This window comes from Cimex lectularius, unplaced genomic scaffold (assembly GCF_000648675.2).
Source record: "Cimex lectularius strain Harlan isolate CLEC.00 unplaced genomic scaffold, Clec_2.1 scaffold341, whole genome shotgun sequence".
Taxonomy (NCBI): Eukaryota; Metazoa; Arthropoda; class Insecta; order Hemiptera; family Cimicidae; genus Cimex; species Cimex lectularius.
The window spans coordinates 83955-104640 of record NW_019393064.1 but is presented as its reverse complement, the minus strand read 5'-3'; the positions used below and the strand labels follow the sequence as shown (position 1 = coordinate 104640).

At 35.1% G+C, this 20686-nt stretch overlaps 1 protein-coding gene and 1 long non-coding RNA gene across 2 annotated transcripts in view; both read right to left on the bottom strand.

Moving 5' to 3' along the window:
• Nucleotides 1–206: 206 nt before the first annotated feature.
• LOC106673134 (unconventional myosin-IXa-like) lies at nt 207–770 on the bottom strand. Its single transcript, XM_014405132.1, has one exon. It carries the CDS (start codon nt 768–770, stop codon nt 207–209), a length of 564 nt encoding a protein of 187 aa, XP_014260618.1.
• Nucleotides 771–4483: 3713 nt separating this feature from the next.
• LOC112128085 overlaps nt 4484–20686 on the bottom strand; it is a 37983-nt gene continuing 21780 nt past the window's right edge. The window contains exons 2-3 of the long non-coding RNA XR_002910855.1: nt 13202–13302; nt 4484–4503 (exon numbers count right to left, since the gene is read on the bottom strand). This is a non-coding gene — a long non-coding RNA (uncharacterized LOC112128085). The remainder of the gene's footprint in view (nt 4504–13201; nt 13303–20686) is intronic.

The following is a 20686-nucleotide window of genomic DNA, read 5'->3' as shown; positions in this document are numbered from 1 at the left end:
AATTAAAATAGATGAAAAAATAAAACAAGCTCAGAATACTAGGAAAATCTGTCCTTGCTACTCAGACAAAAAAGGGGAAATTTTGGAATAGATGTGTCTTCTAAGCTGCCGTCATGTGTCGACAGGAGATCATCATCACTAGGTGACCGTGTCAAGGATGGTAGTGTTGATGTTAATAACGCCTTTTCTTTTTGGATTTCTTCAATCTAGCCCATTAATAAGGCTTCTTCGTCATCGGGCTTTGAAATAACTAACTCCTCAGGTGTAAATATCTTTGAACTACGAATAGATGACAAACGGTATGTCGCTGTATGGCATGCGGTGTCCACTGTGTCGATATCAGCCAGTGTTGAACGAACTCTAGGCAACCGTTCAGATATTATGACCTCAATGCAAGCTGTTTGTCTACTTATATTATGTAGCGAATCTTGCGCTGGTACTACTTTATTAGTCCTGAGACTACAGGGGGCAAAAACAATTGCCAAAGCGTTTGAACTCATTCTATTGACATCTTCACGAAGTGCCACTCTGGCAAAGTGAAATATCAATCTTTCCATCAAATCAAAATTGAAAGATGGCAGCTTTTTCAAAAAGGTGAACATTGTTGACATACTGTTCACTGTTAGATTTGCAGCTCTTAAAATATATTCGTAACAGTCAAAAGTAAGTAGAGGTTCTGGCATTTCTCTTAAAAAGCTCTTCAAAACACTTGCCAAAACATGTACCTGGTATTGTTCAAACTGGACCTTTTCAATTTCCCTCTCTTCCATTATAGTTTTCAATTAAGCTTACTCCTGAATTTCTATATATGCCTTCTGTATAAAGACCATACATTTCAATGGTTGTGATAAGTCGATCGACAACGACTGGTATTTTTTCTTCTCCAGGTGTCAATTGATAAAGAGGAACTCCGAAGACTGGATTAGGGCACTGTTTAGGTACAGTCACTTCTTTACTACACATCACTATGACTTTTATGTAACACTTTTTGTGACAAGTGAGTTTGCAATTATGGCATACTAAGCCTCTTTCTAAAGGCCATATGAAAAAAGAATTGCAAATTTCACAGGCAGTCGAGATGTTAGTGATTGTTAGCACAAAATTATGCCCAGCGTGTTTGATAGGATCTTCTGTCTTTCGCTTTTTTCCTTTTTTCCTTTTCAACTTCCTTGGTTTCTCTTGATCCATTCTTGTTTTCGCCATGAATTCATTCATAAATCCTCTGAAAGCGTGGATTTCCAGGGTCACAGGGAAATCCTCTGCTCTCATGTCCTCCTGTTGCCTTACAGCATCCATTACATGTCAGAAGTTAGCAATCAAGTCTTTATATTTTATATTCAATGCTACTGGTCCTTGCTTATTGACTACGCTATATGTTGCTATAAGATTATCCTTGAATTCTTTTAAAGCTTGTTTAAACACCATATCTGCTTTGGAAGGTGTCTTTCTCCCTCTGTTGATTCTATTTTATAGATCTTTTTTGTAATGAAATTTTGCATTTGTTCCTTTATACCAGAAATAATTTTTTCAGTGCTGTCAGTGAACTCTGATGTTCCTTGCAGGCTGAATTTGGCTTGGGATTGTTGTAGGCGACCTGATTTTTTTTCAGACTGTTGTACTCTCTATGATTTCCGTGATTGTTTTCCTTTCCTTGCACTGCCCGAATACTAATGACAAGGAAGCCTGAGTACACCTACCAAAACGCTTTGGATAGACGATATAAACTTCTTTCTTGACTTTTACACAAATTATCCCTTAACAGTAAAAGACGAATCACCGGCATGGACTTACTGTATGGAAATACGTGGCTCAACCAAAGTATCCACCTATCGAATCCAATCCTTCCAGTATTGCAATTACTTATATTATTATTACTACCCTCCGTATTACAAATGCACCTTTCTATGTGTCCAATCGTACCCTTCAACATGATATCAACATCCCTTATGTTTCACACAGTATCAAATCAAGGTACAACAAATTCCACTCCTCCCTCACATGTCATCCCAATAACCCAACTTTCCTCTACCACACTTTCATATACTCCACACCGCAGACTGAAATGCCGAAGGCCTCGTGATATTAACTCAAGTGTTAGCGAGTGGCAAGAGTTTACATAGGTTTATCTATGTCCGAGTGTCACTACTGAGTTACTCGGCTCATCACAATACAAGTCAATTTTTTTTTTCAACATGATATTTGCTTGCTATAGTTAATTCTACAATTCACTAATTTCGTGGACCGCATGACCAATTAATATATTACAATTAATTAAGGTTTTTTTAGTTGAGATAAAAAAGTCCATGGCACGAGCGGGATTCGAACCCACGATCTTCGGCTAGATACGCCGCTGCTCTAACACTTGAGCTATCGTGACCTCGATCCACTCGGACACTAACTTCCCATCTCAACCCCACCTTTTGAATTTTCCCTCCTTTTTGCCATTTTTCAATTAGAATTCAATTAATTCTACAGTTGGAAATTTCAAATAAAACGAAAGAAAAGGAAGACGTAAAGCGCTCCCCGGTTGTCTTTTAACCGTTGATGATGACCTTTTGTCACAAATAACCTCTCAACAACACGCAACATTGCAGAGTTACTTAACATAGCTCATATAATAAGCCTTTGAAAGCATCTGATAGCAGCTGGATATGTTTGTTGGAACATAGATTCCTCCCACGTTAACTAAGAATCTCAATCATCTGCTACTTCCTTATATATCGCAATGTAAACCCATTTTTAAAAAGATTAATGACGGGATGAAAATCTGCTCCTTTACATCAATATTAAGAGAAGAAAATCCGGTGAAATACGCAGCGAACCTCTGTTAAAAACTCCAAAAGCCGGATTCTGAAGAAGGTGATGTATATTTGATGGGATTTGAAGGGGGTGCTTTATTACGAGCTTTATCCACCCAGCAAAACCGTTAATTCTAGTATATACTGCCCACAATTGGAGGAATTAAAGTCAATAATTTACAACAAAAAAAGTGTCTGGATACGCTCCAGAAATTGTTGGAGTTTGGCTGGGACTTGCTACCCCGTCCGCCTTTTTCATCTGACATAGCCCTTTATGATTTTTACTTATTCCGGGCTCTGCAAATCTCTATTAATGGGAAAACTTTACTTCACTCGGGGACCGGAGAAAATACACCGAGTTCATCGTTCAAAAACTTGAGAAATTCTGTGAGGATGGAAAACACGGAAAATGGCAACAGGTAGCGTAATGAAATGGTTCATATTAATTTTCATAGAATTTACCACCAAAAAACACCATGGACTTATTTTTCGACCCGGGCTCGTAACTACATTTCATCCCATCGGGCGAACATAATCATAAGCCAAAAAACTTGTTTTTTTATAATTGAAAAAAAAAAAAAATTATAAAAGCAATAAATTATCTAACTGAAAATGAGAAATGCGATGTATTTCATATTGTTTATGAGATGTATGTAATCAACCATGACAAGTAATGTTACGGCATTCTATCCTCAACCTTGAACACAAATTTTCTATCAATTAAATTTGAATAAATAAGGTTAATAAGGTTTAAGAATTCAATTACTATTGGCTTGAATTTTTATTATGCCCCAGGCCCAGGAGGTAGAAAATAGTACTCAATGAAACAGTAAAAGTGATGATTTTATTTTATTCCCTGGTACAATACTAAGTAAATCAAATAGCTAAACTCTGTCTGATAGTAAACTCAAGAAAAAATATCCAGCCACTACTGGTAAAATCGAAGTCAGTGCTTCATGGTCGCAGTCAATAAAAATATTACTAGTCCAGCCGTTGTGTATGGAGAAAAAGTGTGTAGCTAGCGTGAACCGAACCGCAGGTAGGGGCGAGCAAGAAGGCAAGGTCAACTCCTATTTATGCCCCATTGTGTCCCAACAGCCACTTCTACCTCAAATGCTAGATTACGGCCGCTTTTCGCATTTCGTCTTCTACTTCTTCTTTTTTCCCCCGGCAAGTATACCCGTTAAAAGCCAGTGGGATTTAAATTTGACTCCGACAAAAGGCGAATCCCGTATAAATGAGATGTTAGGATTTTTCTCTTTTAATCCACTCGTACAAAAAGAAAGTATATTAACCTTGAAATTTGATTTACAAGACGATCAAACACATCGTAAAATAAATTGGCAGTGATAAGATTCCGTTTGTAAGTAACTAATTGTAAAAGGGCATAAATGACTAGTAGAACAATTTAAATACACTGTATACAACGTGTGGTGAATAGTGACCGTTAATCGATAATTATTCAGAAATCGTGAGATGCGGTCTGGTATGATGTAGGTTTCAGAAAAACATTTTCTTTATCGTGCCAACGTTTCGACCTTTATTGAGATCATCTTCAGAGCATGGGATTTACAAACATTGTTTACATTTAGGATGTGGAAAAGTGAATTTATTCAATGCAAAATATATTTTTTATATTCAATCAAAGTATTTCTACTCACTCAAAGGTTTGCAACATCAGAAGTAATATCAACTCTCAGAGTGTCTGTGTTTAAAAACAAATAAAATAAAATAAAACTTTATAGTAGTTAACATTAATAAAAATATTAAAATATTATAAAAATATTAACATTAATAAATAATTAAAAATTAATATGCAAAAATGAAAACTATGTCGGGTTCGAATGCAGGGCCGCTGGATATAAATATTGATATACATACTTAAACTGTTACGGCCACCGACGCCCTCATTCTTAATAACTTTTTTGTTAATTTTTAATATAATAATAATAAAATTTCATTAAAATTTACACTTATTACAATTTATAATTTTTTAAGCAATTCTTAGCCGTCTGCTGAGTTTGTTGCAACTTAAACAAAAAGTAAAAACTATATAAAAGCGCAAAACTAAAAAGAAAATTGGTCTTAATTAGAGGATATTACCAGATTGATTTAATTTTTTTTAAATTTATTATACATGAACAGCAAAGCAGGGATTATTTAAAACAAAGTCAATGCAAGGATGTTACATATCTTATATCCTTACATATCTGATAACTACTCAAATCTCACTCTCCAGGAGATTAATTAAGGGGCAAACATCAGTCTCTGCCCAGTTAGAAACGAGAGACTATCTTCCCTCAGTTTTTCTTGCCAAAATAAGAAGCTCTTACTTCACTGAGTTGTAGGCATACACCCAAGAAATAGTGTGTTTAGTTAAAAAAAAAAAAAAAACATCTTTCTAGATTTAAAATATTTTTACCACCAAATTAAGTCTAAATTATATAAAAAATAATTGAATTACACAGCAAGCATATTTCAACAATTGAGTCCTTTTTTTAGTAATAGTTCATTCAGGTGGATTAATTCACCCCGGTGTTTAAGAAACCATTTTAACTCAACTAGAACCAGGTTCTCTTTTACCACTGGCTTGTGATGAACTAATTATAAATTATAATCATAATGTCTTATACAATGTGAACTGATCAGAAGTAAATTGTTTCGGCACGCTGCATACCTTCTTCATCATAAATGGTACCTATTTTAGATAGAAGCAGTAATAATTGAGCGAGCACCTCAAAAAGACATTTGTTCTGAAGTACTTAAGAAATTGTAACAATGGTTTTGGGACAGTAGTTCTCTAGTACTCAAAGAGCAGTTATTTTAAGGGAAACGGAAATCTGGAAGAGATAGACTTTTTTACGAGGGTATTTCACCTATGAGTGTTAATCCTTGGGGTGCCAGTGTTTTTGTAAAAAAGTAATTTGTCAGTATGGTATGGTATGGTAGAAAAGGATACTAGGAAGGGGAGTTTGTACTGTACCCAGACACTGCAGCCTTCTGGCTTATCGTACCTTCCTAGTTCCTTAGTTCAGTCAATAGACTCAATCCTTATTCTTAGAAGAATCAGGTCATTGACTGTTGCTGCTGCAATTTGATTCCCTAAGCCTTTTCCGTACGTTAGCTTAAACCTCGATTGAGCTGTTGCTTCGCATTCGAAGATGATATGAGTGGCTGTTTCCTCCTCCTCATTACATAATCTGCAAATGGGATCATCGTTGTATATACGTATGTTGTGTAGATGTTTTCTCAGATGCCAGTGACCGGTTAGTAGTCCTACCACTCCTCTGAGTTGGCCCTCTCCAATTGCAGCAGTGTTTTTGCCAGTCGCGGTGAGGGTTGTTTCATCATAGGTTTACTATATCTAGCACCGCTAGAGTTTATCCACTTCTCCTTTTGTATTGCTTCGATCCATTCTGCGATGGAGGATTCTATATTTGTTCTTGTTTTCCCAAGAATAGGTATGGGGCCTATGTATGGTCTTGTAGTTCCTCCTCTGGCCAGTCTGTCTGCTTTCTCGTTACCCAAAATTACCCTGTGCCCTGGCATCCAAGATATCATCAGGTTGTTGTGTTTCCCCAGGTTTTGGAGATTTTGGATGCATTCACTGACTCGTTTTGATGTGATTCTTTTACATGCTAATGCTTTAATAGCTGCTTGACTGTCTGATCTTATGAGGATTTTTTATAATAGTGATAACAGTGAGCCTGATGTCTGTAAATGGATGATCGAACTTAATAAGTGGTTCATTCAGATGTTTGTAAAAGAAAGATAGTCCCAATTTGTTTTGCACTTTTATCTTGTTCCTAAATGGCATGATTTTATACTCGCTTTCTTTATCGTTTGACCGGGTGTAATGAAAATTGAGCCAGTCAGTCATTCCATGCTTATACCCTGATTTAGGGTCAATTATGAAATTTGCCGGTCAATGGCACCAGACACAAAGGCTTGCACGTTGAATTCAACGATGATGTTCACATGGTTCGAATCTGACATTGGCGAAATTCGTAGAAAAAGAATAGCACCTCGCCTCTCCATGCTTATAACACTGACCATTTATGGTTTTATACGGTCAATGGAACCAATGTTGGAAAATGTGATATAAAAATTATTTTTGTCAAATGTTTGTCATGGTTGGAAGAGAAGATCGTTTACACTTTTATGTTGTTCCAAGATGGCAAGATTTCATACACAACAATTTTATCGGCGAACTAAATAGTTTGGACTTGCGAGAATAAATGCATATCCTACTTAAAGAGAAAAAAAAAGAACCCAAACGGCAAATAATTAGCCCTTCGTGGCCTAAAATTTGTCGACATCATTTGTCATTAAAGTTGGGTAAACATTGGTTAGAAGAAATATGACTATCAGAAACATAAATACCCAGAAATATCAAGAACTCTGGAGTAGCGTGATTGAAGTCTGATGTGCGAATATAATTTATTAGCGCGAATGGAGGGGCTGACACCTAATTACCTCGAGGAATATTGAATACTCTAGGATAGTGTGAACGAAGTCTGGTGTATAAATGTAATTTATTAGTGCGACTGGAGGGATTATCCTAAATTACCATGAGGATTATAGATTACTCTGGGGTAGTGAGAATGATAATCAGACTGGTTTCTGTTTCATGTATACATATACTTGTTATTTGTGTTATTTTATCCAAAATTGGCGAATTACAGAGAAGCTAGCGACAGGATACAGGAAAGACAGTAGGTCTGAACATAACTTGAGAGCAGAAAGAAAAGAAATTAGTTGGATTAATACGCAAGAAAGACAAGAAAAGAAAACCAAATAAGAGGGCTGTCAATGACAAATGTAGTTTACCTAAAACATTTTTAAAATCTGTTTTTGTTTCTCTTCAACTGATTGACAGAATTTGACAAAATTGGGCAAAATTACTGAAACAGTTCGGCTTCAAAGTAAAATCGAAAATTTCACAAATTTATTTGACCTCTGGGCCTGAATATCTTTTGATTTTATGACGACCCGTTGATGCAATGATCACCTTAGCCTATAATAGCTTTATGATTCGAAAGACCCTCATCGTTCAACATTTCGATAACAGGGACAAGAGGGCTCCGGCATGCTAATCCCGGAAGAGCGTCACTAATCTTATCAGTGAAGATACGTCCTTTAAAAGGGAGAAAAAGAAAGAAAATAAATAACTGAGATCCGTTCACACCTCAATACACATCGAATCGGGCTTTAACTCGATGTAGACGATCAATAGGGTTTTCGAGTAGAACGGACTGATTGATCGATAACAAACACCGACGAAAACCGGCCTGCTGTCCGATTCTCATGGTTTATCAATTTATTATCAAACTCCTTGGATAAACACTGCACTTAATTTGAGTGGACGTAAAGTTTGTTTTCGTCTCTCGGTCAATATAAAGCGCGAATAATCCCACGGAATAATAAAGTGAAGAAAATATTTTAATATTAGTTGGGTAAACTGTTCTTTAATGTCAAAGATAAATGTAATTATTTTTTATTTATTTTATTATTACATGAATATTTTCATTTACTTCATTATTTCCATCTACGAATCAACAAGTCGATTTTGAAGTATTATTATTTTTTGAATAAAGTGGGTTATTTTTATTATTTGGAGATCGTGAGATGCAGTCTGGTGTGACGTAGGTTTTAGAAAAACATTTTCTTTTTCGTGCCAACGACGTTTCGGACTTTATTGAGATCATCTTCAGGGCTCAAAGTGTTTGTTTTCCCTGTAGATGTGTCATTATTACGTGTCGTGTTGAGAGTGCCAGTGAGATATTCTAAATATCAAGCCGATATCATTAATCTGTCCAAGGTTTTAATACTTTTTAATTCTATTTTATAGTTAGCGGGAGTTAATGGGAGTTTTAACATAAGGTCTATGAGCCAAATGAAACCAGCAGCTTTTTGGGTCCGTGGGTGAGAAGAATCCGCTGGTATCATAGTGTCTGTAGTTGTGTTTTTAAAAAGAATAATTTAATTAAAACGTGTTTTGATTAAAACTTTTTCCCACTGTTAAGGAAAATAACAGATCACAGAACGGAATTGGTTTCATGACCATTCATAGATGGATGAAAAAAAGATTTTTTTTCTTGAAATAAAGTTTTTTTATATATGTTATATTATTGTTGTTATATTATTATTGTTATGTCATTATATGTTATATATATATANATATATATATATATATATGGGATGATGACGTGAGAGTGCGATTGGGGGGGACGTGTTGTGATGGATGAGAAAGACTGGAAGGAAGGTTATAGACAGTAGAAAAAAGAAGAAGAGCTGAAAGACGGAAAAGACGTGTAAAGTTTAAGTTGTTTAAAATTAGAGAATCTTGGAGATACTAAATTGTGGTACATTTGTTTATGTTTTAATAAAAGCAAAGTTTAAACTTAACGTCCTTTGCACAGTCCCCAAACACAAACACACACTCACACACGCACACGCACATACACACACACGTTTTCTTATATTTCAACCTCAACAGTTTAACTTATGATTTACGACTTATGATATGTGACGACCTATTATCCCACCTTCAAGAAGGAAAAATCATGTATATGTGTATATATATTTTTTTAAATTATTTTTTAAAATTGTAATTATTTATTTTTTTATATTAATATTAATATATAATGGGCACTCTCAACACGACACGCAAGAATGGCACACTTACGCAGAAAACAAACACTTTGAGCCCTGAAGATGATCTCAATAAAGATCGAAACGTTGGAACAATAAAGAAAATGTTTTTCTAAAACCTACGTCACACCAGACCTCGCATCACACCGCATCTCACGATCTCCGAATAATCAATAACTAACGGTCACTAAACACCACACGTTATTTTTATTTGCAATACAATACGGATTTTCCAAATGGTGGAGAAGTTATCGGCAAGTGTTACGTTTTCAAAAAATTTATGGTTACTGATGTTACTTAGAATATAATCTTGGCAAACTTCTCAAGTTTCAATAGCTGGACGTGGCGCTAATTTTAGATATTCAGGAGCCGTTCAAAATGTTAATTGTTTAATTTTGGAGACCTGTTTCTTTTTAAATGACCTCAAGCCGATTCAGTTATGAATTGGAAATTCTGTATAATTAAATCAGATTTAATTGAGTAACCCTTCCCCCCTTGCGAAAGGTTCTTAGAAATTAACCTCACTTTAAACGGGCTGGCGTTTTGAGAAAGAATTTTGAAGATAAGATTATATTTTACTCATTTATTTTATTTTATTAATTATTTAATTAATTTTTTCTTTGATTCTGACAGATAATAAACTTCTTCTGCCCTGGCAGTGGGCGTCGTAGGCGAGCAGGAAGCTTTTCCGCGTCCCAAAGCGGTTCAGACCCGAGTGAAAGTCAAAGTGCTTTCACCTTCACAACACCAGATCTTGCCGGCCGGGTCGATAAATTACGATTAATCGGCAGAAAGAGAAAAAGAAATATCATGTTCAAAGATAAGAAATCCAAAACATGCGCTCCTTGTTCAAGGACGGCTATTATTGGGTATGAAACATTCCCGAGGGATCGGACGCGTTGGAAAGGGAAGAAGCTAATTTCTTTTTATTCTATCATCAACCGTTTGGCGATCGATTCTCAGCCTACTTGCCTTTCTACATATTTTAAAAGTCACGCGACTCAAATCGTTATGCCCAAGCTCCAGTTTTTCTGTCGAGCTCACCAGAGGCAATTAAAATCATCATGGTAAAACACATATGGCGAATAAAAATAAATAAAGGACCGCCTTATCCTTAGCGCGACTTCCAAGGACGGGGAATGTCTATCAATAATAAACACTTTCTTGTACAGTAGTATCTAATATTTTTAATAAAATTTCATCTTACTTAATAAAGCATTAGTTCAATTATTTGAAGATTTACTCTTGGGGTCTGTGCGGTGACAAACCTATAGATTTTGTCGATCGGTTTGGTCTGCAAGGCACGTACCACTACGATAAACCTAGCCAAGAACCAGGTTTGAACGAAGATGACAAAAAAAAAAAAATTATGCATCTCTTAACTAATTTCAACGTCGTTTATATTTATCGAACAATAATTTTAAACGCAAATCGACCAAAGATCCCAACGACACAGCAAAACTAAAAACAATTTCACCATCATTTTACCGATACCGATTATTACATTATCTACAGGTTGAAAACTACAAGAGTATGAAAATAAAAAAAATTCAAATTTAAATGTTTATCAACTGGAATTCAACAATAATGGAATAATACACTTATCTTTATGGTGTTACATACAGGGTATAATGGAAATAGAAAGAATCAACGCTTCGCCTCTCCCTGCTTATAACCCTGATATCACATTACTTAGTCCAATGGCAGCGGCAAAATACGATGAACATTGAAAACAACAAGGGAATGAAATTTACACGATGATACTTGACATTGCGAAATTCGCAAAAAAAGAATGTCAGTGTCTCGCCTCTCCCTGCTTATAACCCTGACATCGTGTTACTCATGGGCTTTTCAGCTCTAGTGCACCGTCAAATAGCATTGAACATTAAGGACGATGTGAAAATTTTGGTTTGATAAACAGTGTGTCCAATCTCTGGACAAATAGATGACCAAACTTAATCCAACCAAATGTTTGTCATGGATGGAGAGTATGAAGATTTTTTTTTTCATTCTCTAAACATATTCCTAGATAGCACGGCTTTATGCTGAAACGTTTGGGCGGTAAAATAGTAATAATAAATTCATCAAACAATACTCGAATCACGTTTTACGTAGGTGCAATTCGCCGAAATCGATTATCTTTGCTCTCCCTGTTTATATCCCTAACCTCGCGCCATCTATCGTGTCAATTACACCGGCTAAATATGAATGAACTTTGACAACTTGCGAGGATGTAAAATTCACATGATTCGAGTTCGACAGGGGCTAATTTCACTGAAAAAGAAGGTTTCAGAGTTTCGTCTCTCTCTGCTTGAACCCTGATGTTATGTTCTTTTTCACTCGATGGCACGGGAAACGCACGTTGAAAATAACTAAGATGCGAAATCCACATAATCTCGTTTGACATTTGCTAAATTCACAAAAATAGAAAGATCAACATTGGCGAAATTTGCAGAAAATGTGCTCTCCCTGCTTATAACCCTGACATCCTTACAGTCTTCAGTTCAATAACACAAAACATAGGTTGATCATCGAAAAAATGATGTGAATCATGGTCGTGTTTGTCATTGGTTAAATTAACCGAAAAAAATTATGTTAGCTCTCGACACTCCCTGGTTATACCCTAATGTTGCACTAATTATAATATCCGCCGATCAATAGCTCCCAATAAACTGCTTACTTATTAATAATTTAAAATAAGGGGAAGATTAATTTCTGTACATAATAAATGCTCAGTATTGAATTTCTCCGAAATTTTGAAACCCCATTTACTTACCGATTTAATTTTGATTATTTTGAAAAATAATTTATAATTTTATATTAATGATGGTTTAAGAACAAGGCCTGACGCTAAGAGATACTAGTCCACAGATAATACCATGCACATGATTTATGATCAACGGATCAAACTTGAGTCAACTTGTTTTGTAGCGGTGCCGCCACCGTGTCTCGCCGTTTTACACTATACGCGAAATACTTTCACTGTGACAGTGTCGTAATTAAAAAACACGACATCGAAGTGCGAAGTGTTGCTCAATAAAAGGCAGATTTAACTCAAGATCAACGGTTAAGCGCTTTTTAAAATAGGATTTTATATTCGGTTTTTGATCCGTTCTTATGATCCGAAGAATTACTCAACCGGCGTTTCAATCCTTGAATGGAAAATTGATAAAGAAATTATCGCACTAAATACAGAATAATAATTATAACGTAAAAACATAATTGTAGTTGTTGTGTTGTAATTATTTGATCGTTACCAACCATTTTGGTCTATCCCCGGTGGGTTCGGCTGTCAGACTTGTATCGACTTCTCGCCACCTTCAGAGTTACGTTATTTTTATAAGTTTGTGGTACCCTCTCAAGAAGGCAAAACAATCAAAGCACCTGACAGGACAATCCAGGCAGACTGAAATGATCGATAACGGCCAAATTTCAGGTTTATCACCCCGCAAGCAACAAAGAAATATCACAATTATCTGTCTGTCTGTACTTTGTGAGTTGTAAAATTTACCATAAATTTGTCTAGATATGTCAGTAACACCTGAACATTGTGGTCTCCCTATTCTCGCTCATTTTTATGGGCCAGAACGATTAAAAAATATAAACTAGGCGGATGTAGCACAAATATATATGAATATACTAAAGTAGTTCAATAAAAATAAATAAACAAAAAATAAGATCGTGCTCGATTAATTGAAAACGAAAAGTCATTTTAGTAATTATGAATTGAAAATAATAAAATCACTTACCTAGTAACGATTCGAAATTCAAAATCAACCCATCTAAAGGTAGGGTGGCGGTTTTAAATTCCGCCACTCCTAGTTTCCTCCTCGCTGCTCCACCATGAAACCTAAATCAAAATAGACAAGAATAAATACAAAAAAAATATACACAGGATATATAAGAGTTATATACCACAAAAAACTTATATATAGGGTGTTCGGCTACTCGTGTTACAAATTTTGCCAGTACATTCTATATTTAAAATAGAACCAAAAAGTCCTAACAGTGGTCCGAATCTCAACAGTTTCGGAGTTATTCCCCTTTTTCTGATTTTTTAAGATTTCAAGACCTTGCATCAAATAAACAATGATAACGCCAAAGCAGAAAGGTTTTGGGCAAATAAAGGAAAAGAAAAAACGTGGTTGAAGGTTGGTAAGGTGGAAAGATTTTTAAAAAAAATGAAAACCTTAAGAAAATTATGAATGAATTTATTAAACTTTTTTAATTTTGGTTCGAAACCGAAATTGTGCAATTTTTTACTTATTTACCAAGACGATTCCAACCTTGATTAAAGGATAATTGTATTATTGTATTATTATTCCCCGGAATAAAAGAGTTTTAAGATTCAAAACCTGTTTAGTTCATTCATCCAAAATTTCCTTAAGTTTTTTATTATTTATTATTATTAATCTTTCCACCTTACCAATCTGTCAAACACGGTTTTTTCCTTCCCTTCAACAATTTCTTCATCTTTGAAAAAGTAATTAAAAAGCAATTACACCACTAAAAAGGATATTAAATGGAGTATGTTTTCTGAAATTTGCTGATCTCTATGTTTGGAAATAGTGGTTTAAAATCACTTTAGTAAGTTTTTCAACTTTGAAAAAAAAAACTTTTTTTCGAAGTTTTGGCTACTAAAACGCTTATTTCACCAACGTTTAGAGTTTAGTATTGATCACATCTTATTGAAAATTTAACGTAGTTTTCAATGGTATCAACGGATTTGTCCAAAACCTTTTCGTTTTGGAGTTATCGTTGTTTATTTGAAGCAAGGTCGTGAAATCTTAAAAAATCAGAAAAAATGGAATCACTCCAAAACTGTTGAAATTCGGACCATAGATAATTAGGACTTTTTGGTTCCATTTTGAATGTAGAAGAATCTACTGGCAAAGTTTGTAACACGAGTAGCCCTATATAAAAAACAATACACTAGAGGTTAAGATTGTATCGTACTAACGAACAAATTAAAGTACATTCCTAAGCATTCTTTCGTCAGAAGATCAACATGTTTTTTATAATAATATAAATACGAGAGATATTTTATAATTTTCACAACACATAGGACACCGGAAGACGATGAGCTCACGTGATGAAAGGGTTAGCCTTGTTTTGGGTCACATGAGGAGTTACGCCTGGTTAAATATGCAAGAGCTGCTATTTTCGGTACAACTACGTATTCCCTGGTAGGAGAAGGACAAAATAATACTGGCCGACTCGAACCGCAGTAATGAGCGGTTTCCCGTATATTATTTACCCTCGTTCTTTCTGAAAATAACATTTACCATTTCCATTGATCCGTCAAGCCGGCCGTGAAAATTGATGCCATCGTTGATATTTATTCACCGGGAGCAACTGGTCTTTTTTTCTCCAGAGAAAATATCGTTACGGGCGTTTATAGTTTCAGGTCCCTGGGCAGGTTGTTGAGGGACTTAACAAATGACGGCCAATAGGAAATAACGATGAAACGTTAATCACTCCTAGACATTTTTTCAATGTTTGAATTGAAAGAAATCTCATTTTGTAAGAGGTAATAAACAAGGAGAAAAATCTTCCATCACTAGACAAAAAAAATCATATCAATCTGGAGATCATTATATTGAAATCGCCAACAGGTTTCTTGGGAGCACCTGCCGCGCGCCATGACATCAACCGCTTCCTCTTTCGTCTCAACATTCATTGCCATTATTACGCCGTGGTAAAAATATAAAATTCACAACAGTTGGCTGATCCGGTAAAGTTTTATTTATTAATACCAGAGATAGTAAACAATACTATTTTGTAGAAAGCTCCAACCTCAATGTAACAAATTCCCTCATAAGTGTCCGCAGCTTGTGTGCGCTTTAAAAAATGCTTCATTGCTAAGGACAAAGTAATTTTAGTCAAACCTTTTATGAATATAAATATATGAACCAAGAGGGTTCAACCGATCATGACTAGTATTTAATATGGTCCGTCTACTATCGATGTTGTTCTCTTAAATGTTTCAGGCTGACCAAACCACAGCGAAAACATGCGGGCCAGAGAGATCGGGACATTAACAGACCAACCGAAAAAGTTTTACTTGAGCTCAACTTTTTAACATTCAACTCATTCCCACCATTTTGTATACTATATTCATTAAAGAAACCAGAAAGAATTAAAGAAACCAATTTGATGTAATGAAACGCGTCAGGCAAAGCGAATACAGCGAGATTAGACGGGCCAGAAATATGAAGGTCGATGATGGTGTCTAATGTATCAAATCATACTAAGAATAAAATAAAAGTAACAACTAGCCTTCTTTACCTAAATGTACGATTTTTTTAAGAGTTCTGTCAGGGCTGTGATTTTTATCAAACGTTTTGTGGAAAAACGCCACGAGGGTTTTTCACTCAAAACCATGTAAAAAAATCTAATCTGTCCAATTTTGTTGGAACGCCAGGAAATTAAATTTTAGCTTATAAAATCACGTGATGGATAATTTCGGAAATACATTTATGAAGTTTGTCGTAGGGCGAGTTAATGAACACTTTTTATAGTTTGTTCGGCCGTAAACGTTTGGTCCGTCTTGTCTCACTATGTTTTCGATTCACGTTCAGTCCTTTTCGAAAGAACGCGAGTAGCCGAGAACCACAATTGCACAAGTTGAGCTTCTTTCTTCTTACAAATAATAACGTTTTTGATTTAGCTTCTTGATGTAACTTGAATTGATGTAAGAAAATATAGCGATGGGTCAGGTTGACCAAAAGCTTATTTATTAAATTTTTTCGAATTTTGTTTTTTTTAATCATTTGGATTTAATTTAGTGGTAAATATTTTAAATCAAGAATGTTGGTTATTTATTTGAACAAAACATAACATTTATTTTTTTTATGCAATATTGCAATGTAATAGTTGCTAATGCATTTCGGACCACGTCCCTGGTCCCTCTTCAGAGCTTCTATTAGCTATTATATTATAATAAATAAACACTTGTTTTTATATTTAAAAAAAAAAGTAGGAAATCTTTGTTTTTTACATACCTCGCTATATAATTGAGTTCGATATAGCTAAATAGCGAGGTGAGTACATAAAAAAAGGTTAATTCTTTTATTAATTATTTGGAAAACGTGAAATGTGGTCTGGTGTGACATAGGTTTTAGAAAAACATTTTCTTTATAGTGCCAACGTTTCGATCTTTATTGAGATCATCTTCAAGGCTCAAAGTGTTTGTTTTCCGTGTAGATGTGTCATTCTTGTCTATAGTGTTGAGAGTGTCCGAGTGTGGACAAGAATGACACATCTACTCGGAAAACAAACACTTTGAATCCTGAAGATGATCTCAATAAAGCTCGAAACGTGGCACGATAAAAAAATGTTTTTCTAAAACCTACGTCACACCAGATCGCATTTCACGATTTTCAAATAATCATTAACTGTGTCACTAAACATTACACACGTTCATTTTTTTTTACAAAAAGAAATGTTTATTCATTATAATATAATATTGTAGCTGGAGGTATCAGGGACGTGGCCCGAAAAGCATTAACAACTGAAATATATTGCATAGCAAATAAATGGTGTGTTTAGTTCAAATAAATAACCACCATTCTCGATTTAATATATTTTTTAATTATAGTATATACTTTATTGCACCAAAATTAAATTCTAGTTTTTCTAAATTTACAATAAGCAGGATGCTCATGTTACGTGTGACATGATGTGGTATTATGTCCGATGACAGAGCCACCTTTTTTACCATTATAGGAGCATGTACATATTAATTTACAAATTATATAGGAAAATAAAAACACTTGATATTTTATTACACTTTTGAATATTGGGAATAAATTAATCAAAATAGAATGATCCTCGTGTTTTTTTTCTTAACAAATTGACTGGCTTTGAAAGATAAGGGAATTTATTGATTTGTCTCTTTAAGAAATGATTAAAAATTACATAATCACCTAGTTAATATCAGCTTTTTCATTTAGTCCTAAATTGTAATCTTCAAAATCATACGAGTCGACGGGCCGAAACTTTTGAAGACCCGCAACAGCTGTTTTCTATTTAAAGTCGTCCTATTTTTATGTTATACCAATACAGGCACTTTTTGGCACCCCGGTTCATTTTTAACCGGCTAGGGGACAGCGGTATTAAGTCCGTCGTCGGGGGGGGAGCATTTCGTAACCAGGCTTTAATTTCGTTTTCAAAAAGGATAAGACATCTGCAGGAGTTATTCACGTTTAAAGCCACCTGGCCTGTTTAAAGGGTTGATGGAATTTGCTAATAACCTCTGCGTCATCACTGACAAATCCAGGGGGAGAAAATATCTACAAATTTCTTTCCCAAACAATTGTACCTATTTGGATTCAACTTTTATTTCAAAAAGCCATAAGGGTCGTTTTCCTGAAAGAATAAATTTTCATTAGTGTAAGGTGTTGTCAAAAAGAGTAAACTCGGATCACGTTATTACTATCTATGATGCTGACCGCAACTTCCGATTTTCCTCGTTTAATATTCTTCCCGATGAATAATTGAGGAAATTCTTGATTAACCCCCGCCGACCTTGGTTGATGAAATTGCTATTTTGCTACCTTTGAGGCCACCAATGTCATGAATAAATTTATTAACGATCCGAGCTGATTTTCGGAATGGTTTGATGTACGAATCAACTTGCCGTTTTATTACTGAAGGACCCACCTCCCGCCCGTGAAAGTTTTCTCGTTTATCTTATCAACTGATCAATTAATTGTGGAATTTTGATTAAATCTACTTTGTAAATACTACAGAGCCTTGACGTGGCGAAGTTGGAGTGGCGTAGTTCGACAGGCAAACAGCGAGGGTTGACGGACCGAAAACGGACAATATCGATCAAACCTATCTCAACTACTGTTATATTCTTAAATAGCATGCCAAAAGATTGTGCCACGTGGCAATTCCTATATAAAAAACAAAAACAAATGTATATTTTTAATATCAGAAAGTAACGAAGAACAGAAAACTCGAGGATAATAAATAATATTGAATTTACAAGGGAGAGGGAGTGGGAGAGGGAGGGAGAGAGAGAGAGAGAGAGAGAGGGAGAGAGGGTGAAAGGGAGGGAGGGAGAGAGAGAGAGAGAGAGAGNAGAGACAGAGAGAGCGAGAGAGATAGAGAGAGAGAGAAAGTGGGAGGGAGGGAGGGAGGGAGCACTTACTACAGACAAATTTTATTGGACAAATCATAATTAATTTGACATTCATTTTTTAAAATCAAATTGTTTTTTAATCAGAAAGGTCTTGCGAGTGTGTGAGAGAATGTGTGTAAAAGAGAGAGAGAGAGAGAGAGAGAGTGAGAAGAGTTGTAAGTTTAACGAAACCATAAATTTTAGCTTTTGTAAATTATTTTATAAGAATCAAAGTTTTCCATAGTATCAAAGAACTTTTGAAGATTTTTTGATTTAAGATTAATTATAATATCACCATATTGAATAGCAAGAACCGCATAATGACTATAAATCGTTAAAAAAATTCTTTAAAGAAATCTTAAATTTAACATTTCATAATTTTAAAAAAATGCAAAGAAAAATTCCTACGCATAGGAAACATGAATATAGGAAAGTCACCCAAATACCTACTAGGAAAAACAAGTCGAATAAAGTCGGTTTTGTGTGGGGCGAATAAAATTTTATATCGAGTGATAGTTTACGGAATGAATTGAGTTAAAAAATCCTGTTGGTGAACCTGCATGTTGTTCAATGACAAATAATGCATCGATGTTTTTTTTTACATCCTATCCTAAAGAATCTGCATTTATAATCTGCCCGATCGAGCCTTTATCTCGCCACATGATCCGATGTGAATGTATTTTTTTTAATGTATACTTGAATAAATTAAAACGGATATTACTACGGTTTCAAATTTATGTGGTTTTTTCTCACTAAAACGATATTTTTTCACATTTTGTACGAAAACAAGTGAGGTGATCAAACGAGCTTACTCGACTGTACAATGATACTTTTTAAACGAAATAAAACGTTGTAAGTAATACAAATGAAAATATTCCATTCAGCACGTTTAACATTTATTACAAGATAAAAAACATGACCTATCACTTTGCTAACTTTTGCTTAACACATTGGCAAAAACGGTTATACAAGTGCGTATTTAATTTCTTAAAAATGGAAATGACTTACTTAATTGAGCTTCAGAAACGTGTAAACATCTGAGAGATAAATGGAAACGATTTTTCCCCAAGGCCATGTAGAAAATTTGCTAGCATGGTTAAGTTTATTTTGTGATATGGATCACAAAGAGAAGAAAAAAATATTTGTTATACTGATTATTGCAGTTTCGCTTTGGATTTTTAATTTAAGTTTTCCTTAGTTATCCACTTTTTTTTTTTTTTTTTTTTNTGTAGGTGAGATCCACAAATGCCGTGATTTGTTCTTAAGCGCGTTGAGGCAGAAAAAAATTTTTTGCTTCCGTACTCTGTCGAAAACCATGGAGCGATATTTATTTCCGGAAACGCTTATGGGAGAATAAATTAAAAGTTCCTTTCTTTTCAACGACACTCGAGCTTTCTGGATGAATAGCGCAGATGGAAGGGGCTTCGCTCAGCAGTAGTCCATGGCCAACGACTCGAAAGCATTCTTCGAACCATTTACCGGCGATGGATTATCCTTTTATGTTTCAATGACCGGAAGCAGGGCATGCAGATGGGGAATATAAAACGTATTGATGACGTTCACATTACAAGGATTTCCCTTCAAGGTTGAAAAACATAAGCAGGGAATAATTCGCCTCCTGAATTTATTCCAGACCGGGTTTTTAAGACGAAATGGAAACCGTGGTAAAATGCCGGAAACGGAGCAAGCCCTGAATTTAGAAGAGTTCTTTTTAAGCGACCCACATCAAACGATTCCTTTTTCGGCCCAGGCAAAGACCTAAGTCGGTTCAAACATACCGCTAATTCTTCTTTATTACTTTACAGCTTGAAAAGGTGGACAGCCTCCGGGCAAAAAATGGTTTCCCCTGTGCCCAAAGAGTGTAATACTCTTACTTATAGGATATATAGCACAGTCATATATATGGTGATTAGTGACCGTTAGTCGATGATTATTCAGAAATCGTGAGATGCGGTCTGGTGTGATGTAGGTTTCAGAAAAACATTTTAAAATGTAGGGACGAGAACGCTACCCTGAGGAATCAACACGTATACGGTAATATCCGGACGTAAGATGTAAAGATGTATTTTGTGTATTACTGTGTGGTGATTAGTGACCGTTAGTC